The following is a 26,681-nucleotide window of genomic DNA, read 5'->3' on the forward strand; positions in this document are numbered from 1 at the left end:
TTATACATAGCTTCTAACTTTAAATGGGTTAAATTATTAAACGCTTACAGCGCCACCTAGCAGCAAAAATCGAAAACATGATATTTCTGCATTTGTTTGGCCAAGTTCACCCATACAAACTTTCAGCTTGTTGGGCGTTCTCTTATACTTATTCGATTTAGCTCAGTTTCCAACGTAGCTTCTTGGAGTCCAAAATAACTTATTCACAAGGTAAGACCCCTATAAACATCACATGAAATTTCTATGACAGTTTACCAAAAGACTCCAATATGTTCTATTCTACCGTATCTTATCTCCAGGGAGCACATATCAAGCTGCTCTCCCCTCTGCCAAGTGACATACCCGCTATTATAAAACTATAAAGGGGAATACAGAGGAAGGACGTGTATACTTACACTGCGACATGGTAAACAAAGCACTTGTAGCCGGCGGGGCGTTCCAAGAAATTGTACACCTGGCCCTGGAATGTGGCCCGTCCGGCGTGCCGCCGTTGGGCCTTCACGTAGCTGCGCGTCGCTTCGCCCCACTCCTGCGGGCCGCCTCGATCCACTGACAGCTGGAGACCTACGGTGGGATGGATGATGGCGAAGGGGTAGAAGATAGTTAGACATATTTGAATTAGAGTGACGGAAAATATACAAATAAAGCGAAAGTCGGATTTATCAATAAACAGGTTGAATGCGCCTTAACAGCAGGTCTTGAATTAAAAATCAGCCGTGCATGCACCTTAACTGCTGCGTTAATACTGCTAAGCATTCTGCTCAGGATTATAAGGTACACCGGGGCAAGTTGAAACGGGTGGGGCAAGATGAAACAGCGGGTTAACATTAGGGGTACTCACTAAACAGATTAAATTGCTGCGTAAGCCATGATTTTCTGCTTATTTGAAATGTTTCATGATTTTGCGAACGAAATATTCAAAGATTGCCTTGGTGATCGCAACGTTTAATCAGTTTAATCAGTTTACGCTGTTAAGTGAATCCCCCTATTATGTCTTGATGATAAACAGTTTGCTTGCCGTATCACATAGTTTTTGATTCAAGCAATCTTTTAGCGAAGAAAGAATTTCCAAATTGTTTTGAAATCTATTTCAAAACTTCGTGTTTCATCTTGCCCCACCCGTTTCAACTTGCCCCGGTGTACCTTAAGTGATTCCTGCTCAGGATTTTGTGTGAATCCTGCTTAGGATCCTGAGAGAATCCTGCACAGCATTCTGAATGAATCCTGCTCAAGATTTTGAGTGAATCCAGCTCAAGATTATAAGTGAATCTTGCTAAGGATTGTGAGTGAATCCTGCTCAGGATCCTGAGTGAATGCTGCTGAGAATTCTGAGTGAATCCTGCACAGCATTCTGAATGAATCCTGCTCAGGATTTTGAATGAATCCTGCTCAAGAATAAAAGTGGATCCTGCTAAGGATTGTGAGTGCATACTGCTCAGGACTCTGAGTGCATCCTGCTCAGGACCCTGAGTGAATCCTGCTTAGGATACTGAGTGAATCCTGCTCAGGATTCTGAGTGAACCCTGCTCAGGATCCTGAGTGAATCCTGCTAAGGATTCTGAATGAATCCTGCTCAGGATTCTGAGTGAATCCTGCTCAGGATTCTGAGTGAATCCTGCTCAGGATTCTGAGTGGATCCAGCTCAGAATTCTGAGTGAATCCTGCTCAGGATTCTGAGTGAATCCTGCTCAGGATTCTGAGTGAATCCTGCTCAGGATTCTGAGTGAATCCTGCTCAGAATTCTGAGTGAATCCTTCTCAGGATTCTGAGTGAATCCTGCTCAGGATTCTGAGTGAATCCTGCTCAGGATTCTGAGTGAATCCTGCTCAGGATTCTGAGTGAATCCTGCTCAGGATTCTGAGTGAATTCTGCTCAGGATTCTGAGTGAATCCTGCTCCTTGACCTTGGACCCTTCTAGTCCTTTGGACCAAACATATATCACGAGATTCCTTACTGTTTAAAAGGGTATTGCTTTCAGCAAAGTCGAGGCCCATCTAGTGATGAACAATTCAGTTCGAGAAGTTTCCGAGAGCATTTTAAAATGCCTCTAAACAATAGGATGATTTGTACCAAACATGCGAACAAGAGCACCCAAATAGAAGGGGAAAAGGCATTCCTGTAGACGAGCAGACGGACCAAAAGAGAATTCACTGACAAGCAGACGTCACGCTGATAACATTTACATCTCATATATCTTAGAATTTACATAGAGCTGGTGTATTTGGCAAAGTTGTTTAATTGCCTAATGATTGGCACCACTAAAAATTCTAAGATATTGCGACTTCTTCGAAGGACGCCTTCAGAAAACTCTACGAATAGAAAAAAAATCGGAAATTCTTACTGAAATTCGAACCCGGGAATATATTTTTTAAATTACTTCAAGAATGACCACTCAAAACTATCCGGAAATTCCTCTACGCAATTTTTGAAACATCCATAAAAACTTCACTTAGTTTCATACCGGAATCAATGCAGATATTTCACTCGAAAAGTCTCAAAAGATTAGTTTGGAAAATACTCATGCATTGCTTCAGAGATTATTCCATGGTTTTCGTTGGGAAATTCTTAAGCAATTCCTTCCTTATACTTTAAGAAATTCCCCAAAAAACTGACAAAGGATTCATTTGATGTAAAGATATCTCCAGAAATTCATCTAAAAATTCTCCAAGTATTTCTTTAGAAATTCCTCCAGCAATTCATTCACAAAATCTTCTAAGGAAAAATTTAAGAAATCTTTCATGGGTTACTTGAGAATTTCCTTTGGGATTTTTAATGGACGATCCTTCAAAAAAATCTTTAAAAAATTCTCTACATAAGCTTCCATGAGTTTCCTTAAAAAATCTTCCATAGACTCATCCAGAGGTAGTTTTCCTGCTAGGACTCCTTCTGAAATTTCTTTGAAGAGATATTTTATCCTCCAGAAATTTTTCAGAAGTTTTTCCAGAAATAGCCAATACGATAGTGAAGAATTCCCTAACGAAATTGTATGAAATCTCAGGAGGATTTTCTTAAGAAACCCCTTATCAAACTCCTGGAGATACCTTAGAGATGGAAACTCCTAGAAGAAATTGTATAGAATTAAAATTGATTCAAAATATATTAAATTATTATTTTTTATTTCCAGGACCAACAACACTGAAGCAATTTCTAAAGTAATCTCTGGAGCGATGCCTCCACACTTACAAACTTTACAAATTATTCTAAGAAAAAGCTAGGGGGCTTCAGAGGATCTCAGGTAAATTTCACGGTAATTTCATAGGTGTTTAAAAGGCGTTTCAAAGCGTTTCAAGGCGTTTCAAGGCGTTTCAGGGCATTTCAGGAGGTTTCACAGTAGTTTTAGGGGCTTTCACAGGCTCGCAGGTGAATTTCTCGTAGGTTTCATAGGGGTTTCACAGGCGTTTCAAAGCATTTCAAGGCGTTTCAAAACGTTTCAAGGCGTTTCAGGAGGTTTACAGGCGTTTCAAAGCGTTTCAAGGCGTTTCAAGACGTTTCAAAGGTTTTCAATGCGTTCCAGGGCGTCCCACGTGGTTTTAGGAAGACTTTAGAGGGCTTCAGAGACCAGTGATCCAAAATGTACTGTCAAAAACTGTAGTTTACATGATAATCGTGGGTGTATGATCTTAAGGACAAGGTATTTGGAGTACATAGCTCAAAATTTCTAGAGCACCGTTTTTTAGAACCGTTGAACGGATTTGGATGAAAATGCATCACGCTAATTGTTCAGTGGTTGTCAACTGCGTGATGCATTTTAATCCAAATCCGTTCAACGGTTCTAAAAAACGGTGCTCTAGAAAATTTGAGCAATGTACTCCAAATACCTTGTCCTTAACTATCATGCAACAAAAACATTGGCACATGATCAGAAAAAAACATTCATGGCTGACTGTGACATTTTTTTAATCACGCCAAAAAATGTAGTGGATTGGCAAATTGAGTGAACTAATGAAATCCCAGTGGTTCCGAAAACTGCAAACGGGACATGCGTATAACTTAGGAACCGGAAGTGTGAAGAAGCGGAGACAAAGATTTTCGGATTGTGTGTTCCGAGGGTTTTAATCACCAATGGAGCAGGGGAACAAAAGTCAGTAGCTCCCAACTGAATAGTTACGGCCCACGTCTAACAAATCAAAACGAGTCATGCCGTACGGTTATTTTCGAACCTGGCTAATTGAGTTGATGTTGGAACCCGATATCCTAGGCCATATTGGAATTAAATATGGTGCTTGGGGTTTCGGGGACAATATAAGGGCACTACTGAGGGCTTCCGAAATCCTCAAAACGCCTCTGTAAAGACTCTGAAATCAAATCCGAAGAAAATGCTCTGAAGCTTCTTGGAATGCCTCCGAAACCTACCTTAAACCTCCTGAAACCACATGTAACGTACCTTAGATCCTCCGAAACCCCCAAAAACGCTATGTAACGCCTCCGTAACGTTTCTGAAATCCACCGAAAATTCTCTGAAGCTTCTTGCAATGCCTCTGAAATCCCCCATGAACCCCCAGAAACCCCATGTAACGCACCTCAGACCCTCCGAAACCCCAGAAAACGCCATATAACGCCTCCGTAATGTTTCTGAAATCCACCGAAAATGCTCTAAAGCTTTTTGGAGCACCTCTGAAATCCCCCTTAAACCCCCAGAAACCCCATGTAACGCACCTCAGACCCTCCGAAACCCCCGAAAACGCCATGTAACGCCTCCGTAACGTTTCTGAAACCCGCTGAAAATGATCTGAAGCTTCTTGGAATGCCTCTGAAATCCCTCGAAACCCAATGTAACGCACATTTGACCCTCCGAAACCCCCAAATGCCATGTAACACCTCCGTAACGTTTCGGAAATCTGCTGAAAATTCTCTGAAGCTTCTTGGAATGCCTCTGAAGTCCCCCTTAAACCCCCTCGGACCCCATTTAACGCACATGCGACTCTCCGAAGCCCCCGAAAACGCCATGTAACGCCTTCGTAATGTCTCTGAAATATGCCGACAATCCTCTGAAACTTCCCCCAACCTCAGACCCCAAGTAACGCCCCTGACACCCTCTAGCACGAGTTACCCGCATTTTTCTTTCGCAGTTTTCGAAACCACTGGAATTCCAGCTCTACATTGCAAAACTGTCATTTCGTACTCCCATCATCTTGATTTGTGTTACAATCATGATGTCATATGCTACATTCATGGTAAACGACGGTTTCATAGGGGTTTTAGAGGCGTTACAAAGCGTTTCAAAGTGTTCCAAAACGTTTCAAGAGGAATAAGAAGTTTCATGGGGGTTTTGGAGGCGTTTCAATGCGTTTCAAGGCGTTTCAGGGGGGGGGGGGGCTTAAGAGGCTCTCAGGTAAATTTCATGAAGATTTCATGGCGGTTCTAGAGGCCTTTTCAAAGTGTTTCAAGGCATCTCAATGGGCTTCAGAGCGGTTCTAGGGGAATATAGACGCCCATTTAACTTTTCTTTAATTGTTTGTCCTCCAGTCTCGCTATTACTTTGACAGCTTGTCTAGCAGCGACAGTTTGGTGGAATGATGACGCACCTAATTGTTTCATGCCTACCCAATTCCTACTTGAGACACTACAGATACCATAGTTTAACGGAGGTGTACTGTAGCCTAACGAACTGCCAGATCTTGTAGCATAAACCTGAGGTGGTAGTTCCGATGGCCTACACTCAAGGAAGTTCTTAGAGATTCTCAAGCTGACAATGAACTCATTACTTGATAGCACATAGCTACATGAGACTGTGTAAGCAAAAAAAATCATTCATAATGCTCAAATAGATCACTGATTACACTTGTAGATCAGATGGCCTTAACACCAGGGAGTTGTCGAATACTCCTATACTTACAATCATAGAACCCACCATTTGATAGATAATAGATGCCTGGGGCCGTGTGAGTATAAACCTCATTCTTTATGCTCTTAGATACAACTACTAACTCTCGTAGATTCGACGACCTATACTCAAGGGAGTTCTTCGAGAACCTTAATGAATCATTGGTAGATCCGATGACCTATATGCAAGAAAGTTCTTGGAGATACTCAAACTGACAACGAACTCGCCACTGGACAACACGTAGCAACATGGGGCTGTGAAAACATAAATTTCATTCATAGTGCTCCAATAGATCACTGATTACGCTTGTAGATCAGATGGCCTAAACTCCAGGGAGCTCTCGGATACTCCTAAACATTTAACCCGTAAACGTCCCTTAACTCTTAATTCTGATTTTTTCCCGTAATCCAACTTTATCTGTAATCTTGAGTACTCTAACTGCTCTGAACCCAATCAAATTCCATTTAGGTAACATTACCTAAATGGAGGGACCTAAACCGATTTTACCTAAATGGAGATTTCAGTTTATTCTGAAGATATTCACCGCAAAAGAAGTGTCCTTATTTGAGGACGCTTGTCACTCGGGGTATCTTCCTGTTACTGATAAGAAATAACATGATTTATCGCCAAGGAGGACATGAGTAGCAGAAATTCGCAATTGTTGTTGCGCCCTTTTCACATGTTAGGCTAATTTAATAACTCATCACGATGAAGTTTCAAGGTACTATGAAAATGGGACTGACACGTCAATACAAACTTTTTTGCGACTATGTACTACTTAACCCTTTGGAACCGGAGGGGTCATATATGACCCCAACATAGAAACGGCTGTATAAATTCACCCATTCGATGAAACAGAATACTGTCTTCGTCAAAGTTGTTGCAAATTGAGTCCTCTATTAGGGAAAAATTGAGATATTTGCGTATTTGGGACTTCATTGATAACCTAGACATCCTGAACACCATGAAATTTGGAAAAACGAAATGATTGATATACCAGTTGTTCTAAAAGCTGAACTTGGATGTGGGTTTCGTTTGTTTGTATCCATTTAGCCTTTCTCAAGAATATCAAAAGGTGTTTAATATTCTGGGATGTTCTAGGTGTTCCAAACTGTCATGTAGTGAAATCCTTCAAATCTTCAAGAATAATTTTATGTATTTCCGCCACTATTAATAGCATTGCATAAGCTACTGGGATCCGTGAAGCTCTTGACATTTACAATGTCATTTATAGACGCTATAGGAATGTTCCAGGTCAGCCAAACTACCTTGGAGTTCAGGACTTCGGGTCTACACTCGTAACAGTATCCACATCTGTTCTACTGAGAAACGCTACATAATCAACCGCAGTTACTGGAGCAATCTGAAGTCTACTAGCTTATTATAAACCTTTGGGACATCTAAGGTCGTCCAAACTGTTCTATAATAAAGTCCTTCAAATCTACAAGAATAACTTTATGTGTCTTCGCCATAAATAATAGTATTGCATAACCTGCTGGGATTCGCGAAGCTCTTGAAATCTGAAATGTCATTTAGAGACACTACAGGGATATTCAAGCTCAGCCAAACTACCTTGGAGTTCAGGACTTCAGGTCTACACTCGTAACAGTATCCATATCTGTTATAGTGAGTAACGCTGCATAATCAACTGGAGCAATATGAAGTCTACTTTTTTTATTATAACCCTTTAGGACATTCACGATCGTCCAAACTGTTCTATAATGAAGCCCTTCAATTCTACAAGAAAAATTGTATGTGTTCTCACCATAAATAATAGCATAGCATAATCTGCTGAGATCCGTGAAGCTCTTGAAATCTGAAATATCATTTAGAGACACTACAGGGATATTCCAGGTCAGCCAAACTACATTAGGTTCAGGACTTCAGGTCTACACTGTATCAATATATGCTATACTGAGTAACGCTGCATAATCAACCGCAGTTACTGGAGCAATCTGAAGTCTACTTTTTTATAATAAATCTTTGGGACATTCACGGTCGTCCAAACGGTTCTATAATGAAGCCCTTCAAATCTACCAAATTAACTTTATGTGTTTTCACCATAAATAATAGCATAGCATCTGCTGAGATCCGTGAAGCTCTTGAAATTTCAAATGTCATTTAGAGACACTATAGGAATGTTCCAGTTCAGCCAAACTATCCATGAGTTCAGAACTTCAAGTCTACACTCATAACATCAGCTATATCTGACATACTGAGTAACGTTTTAAAATCAATAGCGGTGACTGGACCAACCTAAAGTCTACCATATATTTTTATGAACCTTTGGGACATTGAGGGTCGTCCAAACTATCCTGAAGTTTAGCTCTTTATAGTAACAGTAGTTAGTCTCACAATGAACTTTAGACTGTAATCTGTAATGATAGTTTTGAGATATTCCAGATCAACATCACTACTCCGGAGACCATAGCTTCAGGTCTACACTTGTGATAATAGCTTTTGCCACTACGTTAAGGTATTACATAATTCACTGTACTTACCAAAGCAGTTAGAGGAACAATACGCGTTGTTATATATTTTTGGGATATTATGGGCTTCTTACTGTTATGAAGCTTAGTTGATAAAAACAACCACTGTAACTTTCAGAAGACTTGCTGAACATGATAGATCACAAATCGTAGCTTTGCATAATGAAAGAAGTTACCGTTACTCCCGTAGACTTAAGGATCTAAACTCAAGAACAGTTTGGATGATCTAGGATATCCCGACTGATCTGATACTGTCTATTGAACTTTCAGAAGACTTACTGAACATGATAGATTACAAATCGCAGCTTTGTATAATGAAAGAAGTTACCGTTACAGCCATAGACTTAAGGATCTAAACTCAAGAATAGTTTGGATGACCTAGGATGTCCAGAAAATACATTCCGCATAATATTCTATCGTTTTTAAACTATTGAATACCAAAACAACATAAAAACGAAGAAAAAACTCCTAAAGAACGCTTGGAAAAATTCCGGCTTCAAAGGGTTCAGCCATGAATCCAATATAGGGTTGTTATAGCTATACGTAATCATTATTTCATCTACTCACCGATTGCGTTGAGCGACGCCTGTTCCCCGGTGGCAGCCATCGCGGCCGCCGCAGCCTGTTTCTGTTTGAAGTTCTTCTGCCTCATATGGCCCGAATTCGGCAGCAACCCACCGGCGGTCATCTCCACTATCGTTACCGCCGGCGACAGCAGTTTACTGTTGTAGCTCCCATCACTGAACCCGATGCCCAACTCTTCCATCCTTTGGTTCTGCAGGTGGAGTTGTTGCTGTTGCTGCTGATGGCTACTGGGTCCGGCGCCGGAGCCCCCATTGTACGCCGCGCCGCTGATGACCTGAATGGCCGGCCCGGTAACGCCGTACCGCTCGTCCAGCAAATTGTCCGACTCGTCCAGCGACATCATTTCGGTCATTTCGCCGCATTCACTCATAAACGACTGCGAGCGGGAGGTCATGTAGCGCAGCCGAGGGGACCGGTTCGTGTTCTGGGGGTGATGCGGATGGTGATGATGATGTTTGGCCATTTTGTTGGTCATCTACCGGCGGCGGATGGGCTCGCTCCCGATGATGGTGAAGTGGCAGTTTTCACTGGTTTTCTATTGGGGCAATGAAGGTGTTTTTTTTTTCGACCGTTATTTGATTGTGAGGGGTCTGAAAGGATGTTTTTTTTTTAGAAAAAAAAATCAATGAGTATTTATGGTGGAAATTTAAAAGAAATGTGCAACCAATTCCTTAAATTAGTTCAAATGGGTTTCTTAAACAAAGCTTTCAATGAACTCCTGTGCAATGAAGAGTTAAAAACCAATGGATCTCTCAAAAACTCACCCTTATGAACCACTGTGGAATGTACCTTTTTTCGTTTTTATTTTTTTTTCCGAAAGGTAGCCAGCCGACGCTCGTAAAAACTGAAGCTTTTTTTAGGTATCCTGGTAACGTCGAACGGCGATCCCCACTACTGGTAAAAGGCGGTCATAGTTGTCCCGTGGCTGCTGTTTCGTGACGTTGAACGGTATCGTCGTCCTCAAATTAAGAGTCATTGCCATCTAGGAGCAGGACTTGCAGAGCACTTGAGTGAAAGTGAACGCTGAACGATGAACGATGATGACGGAAGGAAGGTGTGACGAAGGTCCAGGTTGGGTCTGGCGGTTCTTCTGGACAAATTAATTGGTCATTAATCTTAAACCGCTTTGTTGTCGCTGCAGGGTTTTTTCTGTTTTCTCTCATGCAGGGATCAGAGAGAAAGAGGTGTAGTACAATTAGTCCTGGTGGTGACCTGCGGATGTAATGAAGATAAATACTCGTGATTAATGTTGGGAGAAAGTGGTTGGTCGCGCGGAATAATTTAGTGTCGCATAAACAAAGTATGAATGGAAAATTGATTGACTTTTGTGGGGTCGAAATATGTTTAATATGAATGTCCACAAAACGAGCCTGAACAAAGAAACTGGGGAAGTAATGGTAAAAACACGACAATCAACATCAGTGTTTGGACAAAGGATACTTTGGTACCATTATTCATCAAAATCTATAAAGTATCGTACTAATAAAGTTTGGCTTATGGATGACGTTCGCGTCTTATTCAGCTCTGAAAGAGAGTTCAGAGGCAAAAGGCAGAGAGGCGCCTAGTGTATATTTTTTGTTTTGTAAACCATGGGAGGGTAATTTACTCAAAAGATGCCTGAACAGGGAGGTCATGTGGGGTTAAGGATCGTCTTCTACAAAAAGAAAGTGAAAATCAGGGCTACTCTTTCCTCCACTAAAAACATTTACATCCCAAGTAACATTTTTTAGCCAAATAGACTAGAAGAAGTTCTTAGTACCATCATAAAACCAAAATGAAAGGTATTGGGTTTTATGCCGGTTCTGAAAACCTCTTAAAGACTAATTAGCCAAAATATTACAAGCGATGGTCGCCAAACTCTTCATCTCTGCGGAACCACCAAGAGGGCACATCGTATCCTCAAGGTTAGCTACGTAGTCTGCAGCAATGTTGGCGCTTAGCCAGTTTCCCGAGTGGTCTTTACCACTCCCTTTGTCCTCGGAAGGTGGATCAGGTCAATCACCATGCCCGCGCTCAACTGTTCTGCAAACATCGAAACCTGATACTTGCGTACAAAGCGATGTGTTCTGCTAATGTGTGGGCCTCCACCTGCCTCGGCCCTTACCGGGGACCGCTTTCCAACTGCAGACTCGGATCCAACCCAGTGGACCGACGACGTCACGACAGCAACACTACCAGGATGTTCTCGCCGTGGCCCGGCACCGGTATGACCTTCGTAGCCGACACCGAACCCTTGGACCACCTCTTGTATAGCGTCTGAACTAGCCATTCTCCGAGACAACACGCCACCTCCGCTATAGCTCAAAGACGAAGTGGGTGATGGTCGTTAAAACTGCATTCCTGCCAAACTCATCCCTAAACATCCTCAGGACACGATTGTCCGGAGTTGTGTCCTCCACTATACCTTAGGGGCTGTTCATAAACCACGTAGACCAAAATTTGGCAATCTCAGAACCCCCCCTCCCCCCTCGTAAACTTTTGTCCATACAAAAATTTTGAAATTTGTATGGAGCGTAGACTTTGGCCAGACCCCCCCCTCCCCCCATGAAGTCTACGTGGTTTATGAACGGCCCCTTAGTATGCACGAGGCGACACTAGCCAAAAGCTTGCGCTCGCTGGTATACAGTGACAGTGACCTCAAGCGTAACAACCTCAGCTAAGCCGACGATGACCACACCCATCGGAAACTTTGCCTCAACGCCTCGTCGTACATGACATTCCATAACACCGGACCCAGGATAGAATGAGCTACCTCCGTATCGTAAACTAGAACTCGATTGAAAGGAACTTCCGAGAATTTTGTACAGATACCCGGGTATCCACAGACGTAGAAGCGCATCGGCAAGCTATCTCGGCGATCTTTGTTACCGATAAGATAGCGTTGACGGTCAGCCTCCCCTTCCGGAAGCCGAACTGCTTGCTCGAGAGACCATTTACACCCTCAACGTGTCTCAACAGTCCGCTGGGGATGATCTTTTCGAGCACCTCCCTCGCCGTGTCGATTAAGCATATTGCTCTACACCGTGACTACACGTAGACGGGTCTCCGGGTGATTTCTCGGTCCTTGGCAATATAACCAGGCTCAGTCGCTTTCAAAACTGCGTAGCAGACCTGAACATCCCGGAAGCCACTGCAATAGCTACTTTTAAGGCCAGGTTCGGAACTCCGCTCGGACCTGGGCCCATTTCCACAATGGACTTGCCTAGGCATGGTCGCATCGCACGCACGCAAGAGCACCGCTACCAGCTCGTCATCGTCACAATTACTTTCCGTTGGTTCCAGGAAGATTATATACAAGTAGGATCCAAGGCGTTTAGAAAGGTTCATATGGTGTTCCAGTGGGCTTTCAAGACAGTTTAATGGGGGTTTAGAAGAGTTTCTAGGGGTCTCCAGTTAGCCTAATGGTTAAGGCTATGGATCGCCAATCCGGTTCGATTCCCGTTCCGGTCGGGAAAATTTTCTCGACTCCCTGGGCATAGTGTATCATTGTGCTTGCCTCACAATATACAATTTCACGCAATGACAGGCAAAGCATGAAGGACTGTGGAAATGCTCGAAGAACACTAAGTTGAAGTGAGGCAGACCAAGTCCCAATGGGGACGTCGAGCCATAAAGAAGAAGAAGAAGACAGGTACCCGGGTATCCCCGGACGTTGGGGCGCATCGGCAAGCTATCTCGGCGATCTTTGTAACCGATAAGATAGCGTCGGCGGTCAGCCTCCCCTTCCGGAATCCGAACTGATTGACCATTTACACCCTCAATGTGCCTCAACAGTCCGCTGAGGATGATCTTTTCGAGTACCATTCTCACCGTGTCGATTAAACATATTGCTCTATACGACGCCGGGTCTCCGCGTTGTTCTCGGCCTTTGGCATTAGAACCAGGCTCTGCCGATTCCAAAATTGCGTAGCATACCTGAACATCCCGGGAGCCTCTGCAATAGCTACTTTTAAGGCCAGGTTCGGAACTTCGTCCGGACCTGGGCCCATTTCTAGAGTGGACTTGCCTAGGCATGGTCGCATCGCACGCACGCGAGAGCATCGCTACCAGCTCGTCATCGTCACAATTACTTTCCGTAGGTTCCAGGAAGATTACAAGAAGGCTCCAAGGCGTTTAGAAAGGTTCATATGGAATTTCAAAGTGTTCCAGTGGGCTTTCAATGAAGTTAAATGGAATTTCGGAATAGTTTCTAGGCGTTTCAATTCGAATTCGAATTCGTGGTTTCAGATCTCAGGAGGAGGTACGGGGTTTCTGAGAGGTTTCAGAGAATTTTAGAGGTCCTTCAATTGAGTTTCAAGGGGTTCTCAGAGTATTTTCAGGATGTTGCTGGTAGTGTTTGAAGTGATTTCCGGAAAGCTTTCAAGGAAGGTTTCGACAAGGTTTCTAGGCGTGTCAAGACATTTTCAGAAAGTTTCCCGGAGTTTTCAGCAGTGATGGAAAACAGTGAGGAATGCAGCTGAGCAGACACAAGCGCAAAGCTATCTTACTCGTGAACAACAGAAGCCTGAAGCTGGTCGCACTCGTGATTGATTCGCGAAGCAGCTCTGAACATTTTTCAATTTTGTGAAAATACGATTTTACACGGCCGACAGATCTACTTTTCAGGAACAATGAAGCACAAAACACTACTATCTGACGGATAATTACTTGTTTTGCTATTAAAATCGCACTAAAATACAATTCCCGCATCTCCACTTGTTCTTCGCGAATAAAAGTTCATGAGTGTTTCTGTTTTTGTTTTGCTTCACACTCATGAAGCAAGCGGGTGCGAATAAACTCACACAGGCTTACTCTCGGCACCGTGAGTAAACCGTTTGTTGGTTTTTCACTCGCGAGTTGATTCACGATGAGAGTGTTTCCATCTCTGGTTTTCAGAGAGTTTGAAGGGATTTCAAAACGTTTTAAGAGACTTTATGGGGTTGAGGGGGCTTTCAAGGAGGTTTGAATATAAGGCACTGCCCCTCAAGTAAAAAAAAACAACAAAACAACAAGGGGGTATAAAGGGGGTTTCAGAAAGGTTTCAATACGTTTCAAGACGTTTAAGACGTTTCTGAAAGATTTAACGCATTTAGGGCGTTTAGGGGGCTTCAATGAAGTTTTTAAATGCTTTAGGGTGACTTCAGGGAGTATTGGGAGGTGTGGAACTAGTTTCCAAAGGATTCAGGAAGCTTTCAAGAATTGCAGCCTTCTGATTCGAAGGGTTTAGGGAGATTCTGGGTGTTCTTAGAGACTTTAAAGTAAGTTTCAAAGGCTTTTAGAAGAGCATCTAGTTTTAACTTGAATTTCAGGACCCAAGCAACACACATGTTATATGAAAGTTCCGACAGCGCATGTTTTGGTTGTATAGAAGTTTATTTTACGTTATTACAACACAATGTTAGAATTACGTAAAATAAACTATACAACCAAAACTTGCGCTGTTGTAACTCTATTATAACATGTGTGTTGCTTGGGGAGGTTTCAGAATTCTGCTATTCTGCTATTATCAACGCATCCCCTGGCTTTCGCGCATCTGCGTTGTCTTTTCACTAGGCAATACGTACCAATTGATGTTTATGGGCTTGCCGGACCAAGTCATGTAGCTAAGCCAAACACCCCACCTACAACTGTTGGGTAGGCACCATTGTCCCGCCCAGTGGTCTTTTACAGCTAGTTGTAGGTGCATGTGTGCGTGTAAGTATTGGAGTGTGTGTGTTAGTGTTGGTGTATTGTAGACGCCAACTCGTTCTAATCCACTCTGATTGCTAACACCCTATTGAACCATTACCCTTAAATTTGGCAATCTTTGAAATAGAATGAGTTAAATGCCTGTAAAAAAACAGTCAGTTAAATCAAACAAGGAATATTAGTATTAAGGCGAAGATACAACGAAGCAACGCCCCGAACCTCGAGAGCACAAACCCCAAGAACCAAATGACAGGCAGCGCCGATAAGTCGATCGACTGGCCACCATCAGTGAATAACCAATCGAGCAAACCCCCCAGCACAAACTGCCACCAGCTCTCCCGACCTGCGCCCAACCAATCCGAGGCACAGCCCAGCCTTAGCTTCACCTTAAAACCAAAATCTAGATTACAGAGCACAATACTTCCCAAGTAACCACGCAGCTCGAGCCGCAAGTCACGCACAACACGGCACAAATAAGACAAACACTACCCCGCCCGTACAACCGAAACCGATCTAGGGTAGAGAAGGGTCTCATTCCACTCCAACCCGGACTCAACTGCACCCACAGGGCAGCGCACCTCACCCACACCGCACTCATTCATGCATCACTGTCCGAGCCGCACGGTCACCTGGGTTGAGTCTATCTGCATGACCTCGCCCAACCCGTAACACAGAGTTAAAATCCCTCTCTTGCATTCCCAAAAGTCTGTGCGTGGTATAAATGAGATCTTAAGGCTGAAGAAATCGTCACCAATACAACCGCCAAAACTGAGTACTCAATGATGTCGGCCTTATCAATGACGACCCCCTCAGTCCCAAACCTAATTATCCCACACTACCCAAGTAACCACCCTGCTAAAGCCATATGCACCGCATGCACAAAGTACACACACACCGACACGCACCACCCCACACAAACCACCAAGGCCGAACAAAAGCGGAAAGCGGTGCCACCACTGCTGAATCACGACTTTTTCAGTATAATTCAGCAATCGTAGATCCATTCCCCGACCCTACTCAGCCCTAACGGTCCATAGCAATGCCTGTCAATATATGCGCCTCACACACGCAACCCCTACACCCTAACAGTATGGTCACTTGGGTATCCCTGGGTTTTTGAAATGATGGTCAGGGATCACAGCCATCAAAACGTTCCACACTTTATCAGGGCTTACGGCCTGGAGACATGATGATTTCTTAATAGTTTCAAGTTCTTTCGGACCTTCCGCTATGGGAGACCATCATGACTAGCGGTGTTTTGAATTTCAGGAGGCTTCAGAATGCTTTCAAAATCGGGTTGTACTTCTTCAGAAATGCCTACATGAATCCCCCCATGAGTTCCTCCAAAAGTTCCTTGTAGAAATCCTCCAAGAATTCCTCCAAAAATTCCTGCAAGACACCCGCCAAGGATTCCTTCTACAATCCTTTCCAGAATTCTTTTCCAAGTTTTTTTTTAGGAATACCTTCAAGACTTCTTTAAGAATTCCACCATGAATTTCTTCAGGAATTTCTTGAAGTATTCTTTTAGGAATTCCTTCAAGAACTCCTACATGAATACTTCCAGGAATTTCTTCAAGAATTTCTTGAGGAATTCTGGAGGAATTCCTGTAGTACCTTTAGGAAGAATTCATGTAGTAATTTGTGAATAAATTTTAGAAGAATTTCCTGGGGGAATTCTTAGACGAATTCCTGGAGGAATAATCAGTGAAGTACTAAGTAATGAGCTGAGTTTTTGTATGGTTATAAGGGATATTCTCCGTTTCTGCAATAAAATGTTGCAAAAATTGGTGCGCGGGTAACTGTGTTGTTCTTTTCTCCATTACATGCAATTTAAGGACATACTTGTTAGAATCCCAAAATGGCCACCACAATTCTTGAAGTTATTTGTTTTTTTTGAGGATATCCTTGAGGGTTTTCTGATGTTTTTTTATTATTCCGTGTTGGGTATCATCATCAGTGCGACCATTGTTTTGATCTATTGGACATATTCCCCATTTTTGTTTAGCTTTGTCTGGATAACGTACCACTATCAGGAGTGGTCGTCATCGATTGACATAAAGCATTTCCCCAGCACGGCACTACACTTCGGATGAAGTGCACTACCGTACTGGGATTTGTTCTCCAGATTTCAAAGGGTTCAAGTACCCCTTATTGAAGAACCTTATTCTTTGATTAAAAATTGCCGGACAATGGCATAACAAGTGTTCCGAGTCTTCCTTTTTTGTGTTGCAAAAACGACACAGATCATTTCGAAGCTTTCCGATTAGCTTCAAATGATATCGGCTCGGACAATGACCTGTCATAAGACCAGTATACATACTAATATCTTTCTTGGAGAGTTTGGATTAATGAAACGTTTCGCCTGTCTCGCTATTGAAGTGTTTTTCCAATTGGCATCCACTTTTAATAATTCCCATACCTAGTATAGATTGACTTGATTACGACAAGACAGTTTTTGAAGTGATTGGACACATTCCCAAACATGTTTAAATGTACATGTCGCCGAGTTTAGAGCATTCAGAGCTGCTTGACTGTCTGACATAATACAAATATTTGAATGCCTGTAATTTCTGCGCAAGCATATAACAACACATTCCAGAATTGCTTGAATTTCAGCTTGAAAAACAGTTGGCCACTTGTTCATCGGAATCGATAGACCTACACCCGGGCCACTCACTCCTGCTCCAACTTGATCGTTCAATCTTGAACCATCTGTATAGAAAATATTGATCCGGGTCGAAGGTTCGGTCCACCCGATCTCCATAGTTCACGTTCACCGTAATCACTTGATATGGACGATGAAAATTGTATTTTTTCGCCATCCAATCTTCATTATTCAAAATCAAGGGATTAACATTAAATGTTCTCAGAATGCTGAGATGACCAACACGATCACCAGTCAAGTTTCTGATGTTATTCCTGGAGAAATTCCTGGAATATTTCCCAGAAAAATCGCTAGAGGAACTCTTGTAGTTATACCTGGAGGAATTTCAAGAGTAATTCCTGGAGAAATTCATGGAGGAGCTCCTGGAGAAATTCTTGAATTATTTTTTTTTTCTGGAGGAATTCTTGGATAAATTCCAGGAGGATTTTCTGTAAGAACGAGGAATTCCTAAAATAATTCCTAGAATATTTCCGGAAGGAATTCCTAAATTTCCCAGGAAAATTCCTGGAGAAATTCCCGAAGAATTTCCTGGAAAAATTCTTGGAAAAATTCCTGCAGGAATTCTTGGAGCAATTCCTGAAGGAGTTTCTGTAGTATTTTTGTAAAGAATTCCTGGAGGAATTTCTGGAAGATTTCCTGTAGTTATTCTTACAGCTATTTCTAACATAATTCCCGAGGAACACCTGCAAGGTTTTTTGAAAGGTTCCCGGAGTAATTCCTGAGAAACTTCCGGAGGAATTCCAGAATAGCTCCTGAAGACATTTCCGAGAAACGCCCCTGAAACTCGTAAGGCATTTCACGGGAAGTCCTGGAGGCATAGGAATTTGTAGAAGTATTCTCGGATAACATCCCGATGAATTTCTGAGGAATTCCCGATGATTTTGGAACTCGTGGAAATATGTCCAATTTCCTCGTAACATATTCGGGACCTTTAGTAATTTTCGGGAAAATCCTGGAAAAATACCAGGGAAAGCCGGAAGAGAAACATGCATTATTGTTGGAGAACTTCTTGGAGAACTCCTAAAGTACAAGTCCTGGAGGGAATTCCCGAAGTATTTAGGCAGTGATTCCCAGAGTAATAATGGAGTTATTCCCAGGAAAGTCCTGGGGGACTCTACCACAACTGCTGGAGGAATTATTGAGGTACTTCTAAAGAAGTACCCGTGCCATGGAGTACCATGGAGAGAGGAATACCTGGAGAGCTCTTGACCTCATTCTCGGGAACTTCAGTAGGGCTTCCTGTTGAACTGGATTTTTTTTTCGGGAAGCTATTCCCGAGGTACTTCTGAGTAATTTCTGCGGAAATTCTGGAGAAACTCCCAGGGAAATTCTGGAGGAATTTCCAGGGAACTTGTAGGAGTTCTTGGGAAACTCCATGTGAAAATTTCAGAATCAATTACACTAGTTTACAGCATTTTTGAACTCGGTAAGCTGATGATCATTTTTGGTGTAGAATCATGCCCTGAGTTCGAAAACGCGAAGGAAAAAAATTACAGTAGAGCGGAAATTTTTTCGACTTTCCATACAAGGTTGATGATTTGAAATCGATTTTTGTTCTATTTTTAAGCAAAGTCGTTCACTTCACACATCTCATTCTCCGTAATCAATGCTCCGATTGAGCTGAATTTTTTACTGTAACTCGCCCACATATGATATGTCAAATAAACGTTGACAAAGAATTTTTAAATTGTCTTTTTCTTATTGAAAAAAATACATTCCTTCATAATTTTTTGGGAATTTTGCTAAAATTTAAGGAGATCGTCCCCAAAACTCGTTAATATCTTGATTTCCATCAATCTGTCGCAAAACCTGCATTCAGATGATCGAATGGTATTATATTCAGCTTTCAATTTATGGAAAAAGATTTAAAATTGATTGAACAAAACGCAAGATATTTGAATTTTATTAAATTCCATATTTTAAAAAGTTGTAAAACTCGATATTGAGCTAAAACTCAAAAACTGTTCTACTTTAAATTTTTTGAAGCACGGTTTCGAAATCAGTGCTAAATTATGCTTCAAAAATTTTGGTCGTTGACAGAAGTTCACGACTTTCGTTTTATTTTGTAAACTAGTGTTATTGGAAAAAATTCTAGCAGAACTCCAGACTGTCCAAACAGAGCTGCTATGAAACGATTAGAGGGTTTTCTGAAGGAATTCCTGGAAGATCCCAGAAAAGCAGGAGAAATCCCAGATGAACCTACTAAAGCAAATCGCGAAGAAATTACAAAAAAAACTCCTTGTGAAATCCAAACAGGAATTTGTCTGAAATCGCACAAACATCCAATCTCAACAATATTATTGCCACTTTTTCCCCAGAAATCTTATAAAAAAAAATCTTAAATAAAGCTACATTATCTCCAGAATGATATCCATTATCCATAACATTTCAGTGAATTGCACAAAATCCCACGTATGCAAAACTTCTTGGAATGCCGTTTGAGTTTTTTCGAGATTAACCCCAACGTTTTGCTAGTAATTAACCTGATTTTCGTATCGTTTCTGCATCTATATGCACCATTATTACAACTGTTGTTCGTCCAATATTGGCTTATGAATGTCTTGTGTGGTGGCAAAAGGGCGAAGTGAGAACGGTCCAATCAAAATTAGGCCATCCCCAAAGGATGTGTTTAAGGCGAAACTGGATCCATTTCCTCACTTTTTGGTTTTTGATTTTTTATAAAATAACGAAGCAATATTTTTAAAATCGGTTTTCTTGCACATGTAGAGTATGGATCAAGGTATCTCCTGAATTTTTTTCAGACGGAAAATGTTTTTAGTTTTTGCGGAAACCATTTTAAAACAAAATGTCACAAAAAAAATGTTTTTTTCAAAAACGAAAAACATTTTCCACCTGGGAAAAATTCAGGAGATACCTTGATCCATACTCTACATGTGCACGAAAACCGATTTTGAAAATATTGCTTCATTATTTTATGAAAAATCAAAAACAAAAATAATGGAAATGCTTCCAGTTTCACCTTAATGGCGATGTCTGAAGCGTTCTCTTCAACTCCTACGGCAGCGCTCGAAGTTCTCTTTGACGTTGTCCCACTACACATTCATCTCAAGCAAGAAGAACTTTCTTGCACTTACCGTCTATGGGTACTAGGTTTACTAGAGGAAACTCCTGTGAACCGCACATCAACACACACCTCGTTGTTTCCACTTTTGGTGAATTGGGACAGAATTGTCCTTTCTCCAAGTGATCTTAGAATTGCTTGTAATTTCTCATATTGGACATTTTCCACGAAATTCCCTTCCCGGGAAGAGTGCACATATGGATATCTGGAAAGAAGTATTTCAGACGGCATCGTATGTTACACTGATGGCTCCCTCCTCGAAGGTCGAGCAGGTGCTGGTGTTTATTATCATGAGCTAAGGCTGTATTAGTCTTACTCACTTGGGAGACACTGCACCGTTTTTCAAGCCGAAATCTTTGCTCTTATGTGCGGAGTGCAATCAGCACTTCAGCAGCACGTAATGGGTAAAGTAATATACTTCTGTTCAGATAGCCAGGCTGCTATTAAAGCACTTGCTTCGGCCAACTCCAGGTCGAAGATAGTTATCGCTTGTCGAACTCAAATCGAGGAGCTGAATTCAGCAAACGCTGTTCACCTTGTATGGGTGCCTGGCCATTCTTCCATCGCTGGAAATGAATTGGCTGATGAGTTAGCTCGCACTGGAGCATCACATGACTTCATTGGCCCTGAGCCAGCTATTTTGGTATCCAAGTGTTGGGTGAAGCTTCAGATTGACACCTGGGCTGCCACTCAGCACAAACAATACTGGAATAATTTGGAGTCATGTCGTCAAACAAAATTGTTTTGTACTGAGCATCTCTAGGGGTGGCAAAGTATCTAACAAATCTGTCAAAGCAGAATTGCAGCATTGTGGTCAAAGCATTGACTGGCCACTGCCGACTCAGCTATCACATGGCAAATATTCAGTAAGCTGATTCATTTGCATGTGATAGCTGTGAATCCGATTATGGAACTTCGTATCATTTGATGCGTAACTGTCCAGTTTTTGCGCAACTGCGTTTCCGAGTATTCGGTAAACTCTTATTAAGTGAAACTGACTTCAGAGACCTGAATATTCAGGACATTCTGTTGTTCTTGACCCGCTATGGTAAAGAGCTATAGGCTCTCTTTCGCTTTATGCGTTATTACAGTGCCCTTTTCAGGGCGCTGTTCGAACCCATTGTGGTACGCTTATGCGTTAGTATCCTCTTCCAGGGTACTTTTTCCTATTTTCTACCTGTCTTTATCCCCATCCTTATCCTTATTTCCTTGCCTTTCCCTCAGGTAGATGATGAAATAGGCTATTATTTTGGCGATGGCACAAATGTCCTAAATGGAGGAAAACGTGCCTCTGGAGCCGGCCTTCTGATACCTGATACCTGCACCAGGTCCGCTCCCAGTGAAACAACTTTTTATAACTTAATATGTTACAAACTTGATATAATTTTCTAGTCAGGCCAGAAAGTCAAAGATATTTCCACTACGAAAAGTTTCTGTCCCGACCGGAACTTTTGGAATGGAACCTTCAGCATGGTCATGCTGAATACACGTGCGATTACTGGATCGGTAATATGGGCCTATATTTGATATGTGCAGTCTCCTAAGTGCAGTTTACAGATGAATATCCTGCTACGTCCTGTCGCTCACTTCACGCCCGAAGCTGTCCCTGTCAGCAAGAAGAATAAGGGTTTGATCGCAGTTCAATAAAATATTTTTTTTTTGACCTGCAATTAAAAAAAAAACATGTACTATTGAACACAAAAAAAAGCTCAAACGCAATTGACATTTCCGCATGACGATTCTCACAAGGGCTCTATGCTTTTATCCATAATCTTTATAAGAACGAAAAGGAAACACAAACCCTTAATTAGCGACTGACACCCCCATATTTATTCATTACGCCACGCAAAGCTATATTTCATCCAAGAACTACGCACTTCCCTTAGTGCTTCTTACATTCAACGACTCCTTTCGGAATCAAATTGCGAACTTTCGGTCGATGCGATGGTTAACCCAGACACCATCGAGCAACCGCCAGAAACGGTATATAGGTTACGACAGTGACGGTCGGAAAATCGATGAACGACGACGACAACGACGACTCTGTCTCGAAGGGGTGATGATGGGAAGCAGAGTGGGGTGGAGGAAATCAGGCCACGTACTTACCCGCACGTTCAAGTGGAAACCAGTTGCTCGAACCGGCTTTCTCTTCGTGGTGGGCGGAAAGTTTTCCCGTGGCTGGCTGTCTGTGGTGTGCTAACTGCCGCCGCCTGTTGTTGGCGAAAAGTTTCCACGTGAGCGAGTTGGACTGCTCTACTAGCTCTACTCGTGTTTCAAGTGAGTGTCTCTCAGGCGAAGGAGTTTTTCCTAACGGATTGAGTACTCGTGGCCATGTGGTCGAATGGAGAGAAAGGCTGCTCTCGCGTGGAAAATTGTGGAAATTCTTCGATGAAGAGAAAACTGTGGTTGGTGTTTTGGATAAATTTAGTTCGTGGTATCTCCAACAGATGGCACAATGTGTATGTTCGTTTGATCAACCACATGGGCAGTAAAATAAACTGAAACTGATTTTTCAGTAAGGTCGTGCATATATGAACCTAGTTATTCCAGCTGAGTTATGTACAATATTCATATAGATCAGCCAGTAAACGCTTAGTTATTTGAAAAAAAGGCAATATTGAGGGTGCCTTAATTCGTAAAATCATGGTTTTCTTCAGAATAGACTATCTTCGTGCCTGCAACGTGATATAGAAATTTTAAAGCGGAAATTGATAGAGAAAAGTATCTGGCAATGAAAAGTGAAACTGATTTTGTCAGATATGAAACATTGCATTAATAAAAGAAGAAGCAGTAGAAATATTTAGAAAAAGATAAAGAATAAAAATAAAAAAAAGATAAAGAAGCTGGTGTAAAAGGAGAAGAAAAATAAGATGAAGTATATAGTCTGTATTAAGGCTTGAAAATGCATTCAGTAAGGGATTTCAAATGAAAAAATAGGATTCTTTGAAATCACAGACGCAGTTATTACAGATTTGTGTATTCATACTTTTGTTTGAGTAAAAAAGAGGACTGGAAGAATTCATCAACCAATGGATGCTTCAATCGTACATTCCTTAAATAAGATGAATGTAGAGGCATGAGAAGACAAATGGAACCTTTCCTTCCCAGCTTCGCATCCTAAAAAATTGATCGAGATAAAGATTCAATTAATTCAGCGTTTTGGTTACGAGACTCACTCTCGTTCTAAACAATAACGGCAATGTCACCCAACTCCACCCCCCCAGAAAAACCCCAGCTCAAATTTCCATAACCCAGAAACCGAAACCATTATTGAGAGTCAGCACGCGGCGCAGGCGGCAGAAGAAATCGCTTATCATTGTATTTGCACTGACGATGTGCTGTAGCCTGTAGGTTGTTCGTTCGTTTGTTGCTGCTGTTCGTCATTGAATATTAACCAGGCGGGCGCGGCGCGGCAGCACATCAGGAAAAACCATCAGCCGCCGCCTAACCTGGCGCAAAAACCGATTGCTGCTTGTCTGAGCTATTTTTGTCCAGCGGTATATTTACATAGAACCGGGTACTTGTTCGCCACGATGTCTCGCGCACGCGGCGGTATTACTCCGTTCGTTGTTGGGTTGTTTGATTGCTGGAGAAATAACGAGGAAAATCGGCTGAAGAAATTTCCTGCCTAACGATATGATTTTCGATTACGTTTCTTCAAGTATGGATGAATATTGGAGAAATTATTTCGTATTGATTTTTTAACATACAAAGCTGGTAAATCCCTGAGATGGGGTATGCAATAGTATTACCATTGGTACTTCGATTACCAGAAGGAATAAAACAGAACAGTTAATTCATGTAAACAACCGACGGACCAGAGATCTAGAATCCAGCAGTATTCCGTGTGATAGTCGTCTGCTAGGAAATCTGTTAAATCAGACACCCAAATTAGATTGCTTCAGGAATTCCTTCCGAGACTTTTTCCAAGAATCCCATGCGAGATTCCTCCCGAAGTTCCATGTGGGACTCCTTCAGACATTTTTTCTGAGATTCTTCCAGGAATCCTACAAGAACTCCATCTGGGATTGTTTCTGGAGCTACTTCTGAGATTGCTGCAAAAATCTATTCCGGGATTCCTATGGTAATTCCACCGGGGACTCCATCCGAGATTCCCCCACGAATTACTTCCAGGATTCTTTAAGCAACTCCTTACGGGATTCCTCCGAGAATTTCTGGGATTCCTTTGCGAGCTCTTTCCTGAATATCTCTTGGATCTTAACCCCTTCTTCGGGAACTCTTTCCATTTCAATTGAGATCAACCTCTACTATAGTATTTAACGTTTTCCCGGGTTATATGTCGGCGGCAGAGGTTTATTTATGCTACTTTGTTATGTTTTGCATTAAAATAGTGCAAAAAAAGGGCAAAATGGGGCGAAATGGGACCTTTCCCGTGGTCTGCACAAAACGAGACCACCACCATTCGATTCCTTGTCATTTTTTACATAGAAATAGATATTTGATGCTTTTCCAAATCAGCGGCTTCTAAAAGTTGCGATTTTGGGTCCATTTTTTCCCACTGTGCATTGTGTGTTGTTCTCAAAGTTCTGTCCCAAAGTTATCCTGAATCGGATACAGGAGAAAATAGACACGGCTCTCCGACGGCAGCAAGAGAGTTCCGTGCCGGAAGATCTTGTGTTAACTATATTGTCACGCTCCGTATTATACTGGAGCAGGTTAACGAATTCCAAGAGTCCCTCTTGTTGGTGTTCATTGAGTACAAAAAAACTTTCGATCGTCTGAGCCACGAAAATCTGTGGGGCGCCTTGAGACGCAAACGAGTTTCGAATAAAATCGTCAACCTCATGGAAGCGCAGTACGAGGCTTTTACATGCAGAGTCCTGCATAACGGAGCTTTGTCGGACCCCATCCGGGTAGTTTGGTACTAGCACCGCTACTGTTTCTCATCGTAATCGACGAGATCATGGTGGGGGCGATTGACCGTGTACCAAATCGTAGGCTAGTTTGGCAGTCCATTGCAATGGAGCATACTAGACTAACGACGCTCTTACAGGCAGAATAAGTTCGACGACCAGACCGAACGCTCCTCTACGGCGGGTCTACCATCAACGTCAGCAAGACCAAATTGTTGGCTATCAACACGGATCAAAACGGCTACGACTGCTTTTCTGAATCTACGAAATATACGGACATCCAATCAGACCAGCCAACGCATCAAAACTCGAATTTTCAATTCCAACGTGAAATCTATGTTGTCGTACGCCAGCGAAACGTGGTGCGTGTCAGCAGAGACCATACAAAAGCTACAGATTTTCATCAACCGATGTCAGCGGTTTATAATTCGGGCCTGGTGGCCTCACAACTGGATTTCGAGTACTGAGCTCCATCGACGATGTCGTTGGGAACCGATATCAACAGAAATTCGAGAACGTAAATGGAGGAAGTCGACCACACACCACGAAAGAACGGAGACGAAATCTGCAAGCAAGCGTTGGATTGGAATCCGGCAGGATATCGCAGCAGAGACAGACCCAGGGGCCCGTGGCGACGAAACCTCAACAAGGAAATCAAAGAAGGCGAACCTGACCTGGGTCCAGGTCAAGACTGAAGCCAGCAGCAGCCCAAGATGGAGATCTTTTACGTTGGCCCTATGTACCCCCAAAGGTGCTCAGGATACATGAGTGAGTGAGTGATTCCTGCAGAAGTTCCTTCTGTGATTGCTACAGGTATGATTAAAAGTAGAGATGGGCAAAACAGTTCTTTTAAGGGAATCGTTCTCAATTGAACAGTTCTTTAGAAAGAACTAGTTCTCGTGAACCATTCTATCACATAACATAAGTGGAACTCTGGCTCAAAAAGTTGATGCCTTTCCGAGTTCGTACGCTGGTATACAGGGCATCGAAATGTCAAATGCATTATAACATTATTGCCATACTATTTTTCAGCATGTATACCATTTTTCATTGCTGTGAAGTAAAACAAAGACCTCATAGATCTAGACTGGCAGCACGTAGAGAACTAAAATAGGACATAAATTGTAATAAAACTTCGTAAACTCAAGTCAAAAATACGTTTTATGGCTTTAAATATAATGGGAGATCGATATTTGAAACGTGGATGTGTTATTTCGAAGATTTCAATGAATTTATGACAAAATGAATAAGTGGATTTCCAGCAGCTAGTTTTGCACATATCTCAGATGCCAATCTTCGTTCCTGTATTCTTTACCAAAACTGGAATACTGGTTGGATCAGATGTTTTTTGTTTACCAAAATAAGTGACAGTTCGACGCCTTTTATGAAAGATATAACAGTTTCGCGTGCTGGAAAAGGATACAACTTATTCCTTCGCTCTGACCATGGAGTTCCACTTATGTTATGTGGTTCTATCGTTCAGTAGTTTTTTTTA

At 42.1% G+C, this 26,681-nt stretch overlaps 1 protein-coding gene across 1 annotated transcript in view; it reads right to left on the bottom strand.

The window, feature by feature from the left end:
- Window positions 1–282: 282 nt before the first annotated feature.
- The window catches only part of LOC109417359 (uncharacterized), a 303,964-nt gene continuing 277,565 nt past the window's right edge, over window positions 283–26,681 (bottom strand). The window contains exons 3-5 of the mRNA XM_062855285.1: window positions 9,663–10,110; window positions 8,881–9,488; window positions 283–564 (exon numbers count right to left, since the gene is read on the bottom strand). Coding sequence (XP_062711269.1) covers window positions 392–564; window positions 8,881–9,373 — 666 coding nt within the window. The 5' untranslated portion in view covers window positions 9,374–9,488; window positions 9,663–10,110 and the 3' untranslated portion in view covers window positions 283–391. The remainder of the gene's footprint in view (window positions 565–8,880; window positions 9,489–9,662; window positions 10,111–26,681) is intronic.

Source organism: Aedes albopictus, chromosome 3 (genome assembly GCF_035046485.1).
Source record: "Aedes albopictus strain Foshan chromosome 3, AalbF5, whole genome shotgun sequence".
NCBI classification, from domain to species: Eukaryota; Metazoa; Arthropoda; class Insecta; order Diptera; family Culicidae; genus Aedes; species Aedes albopictus.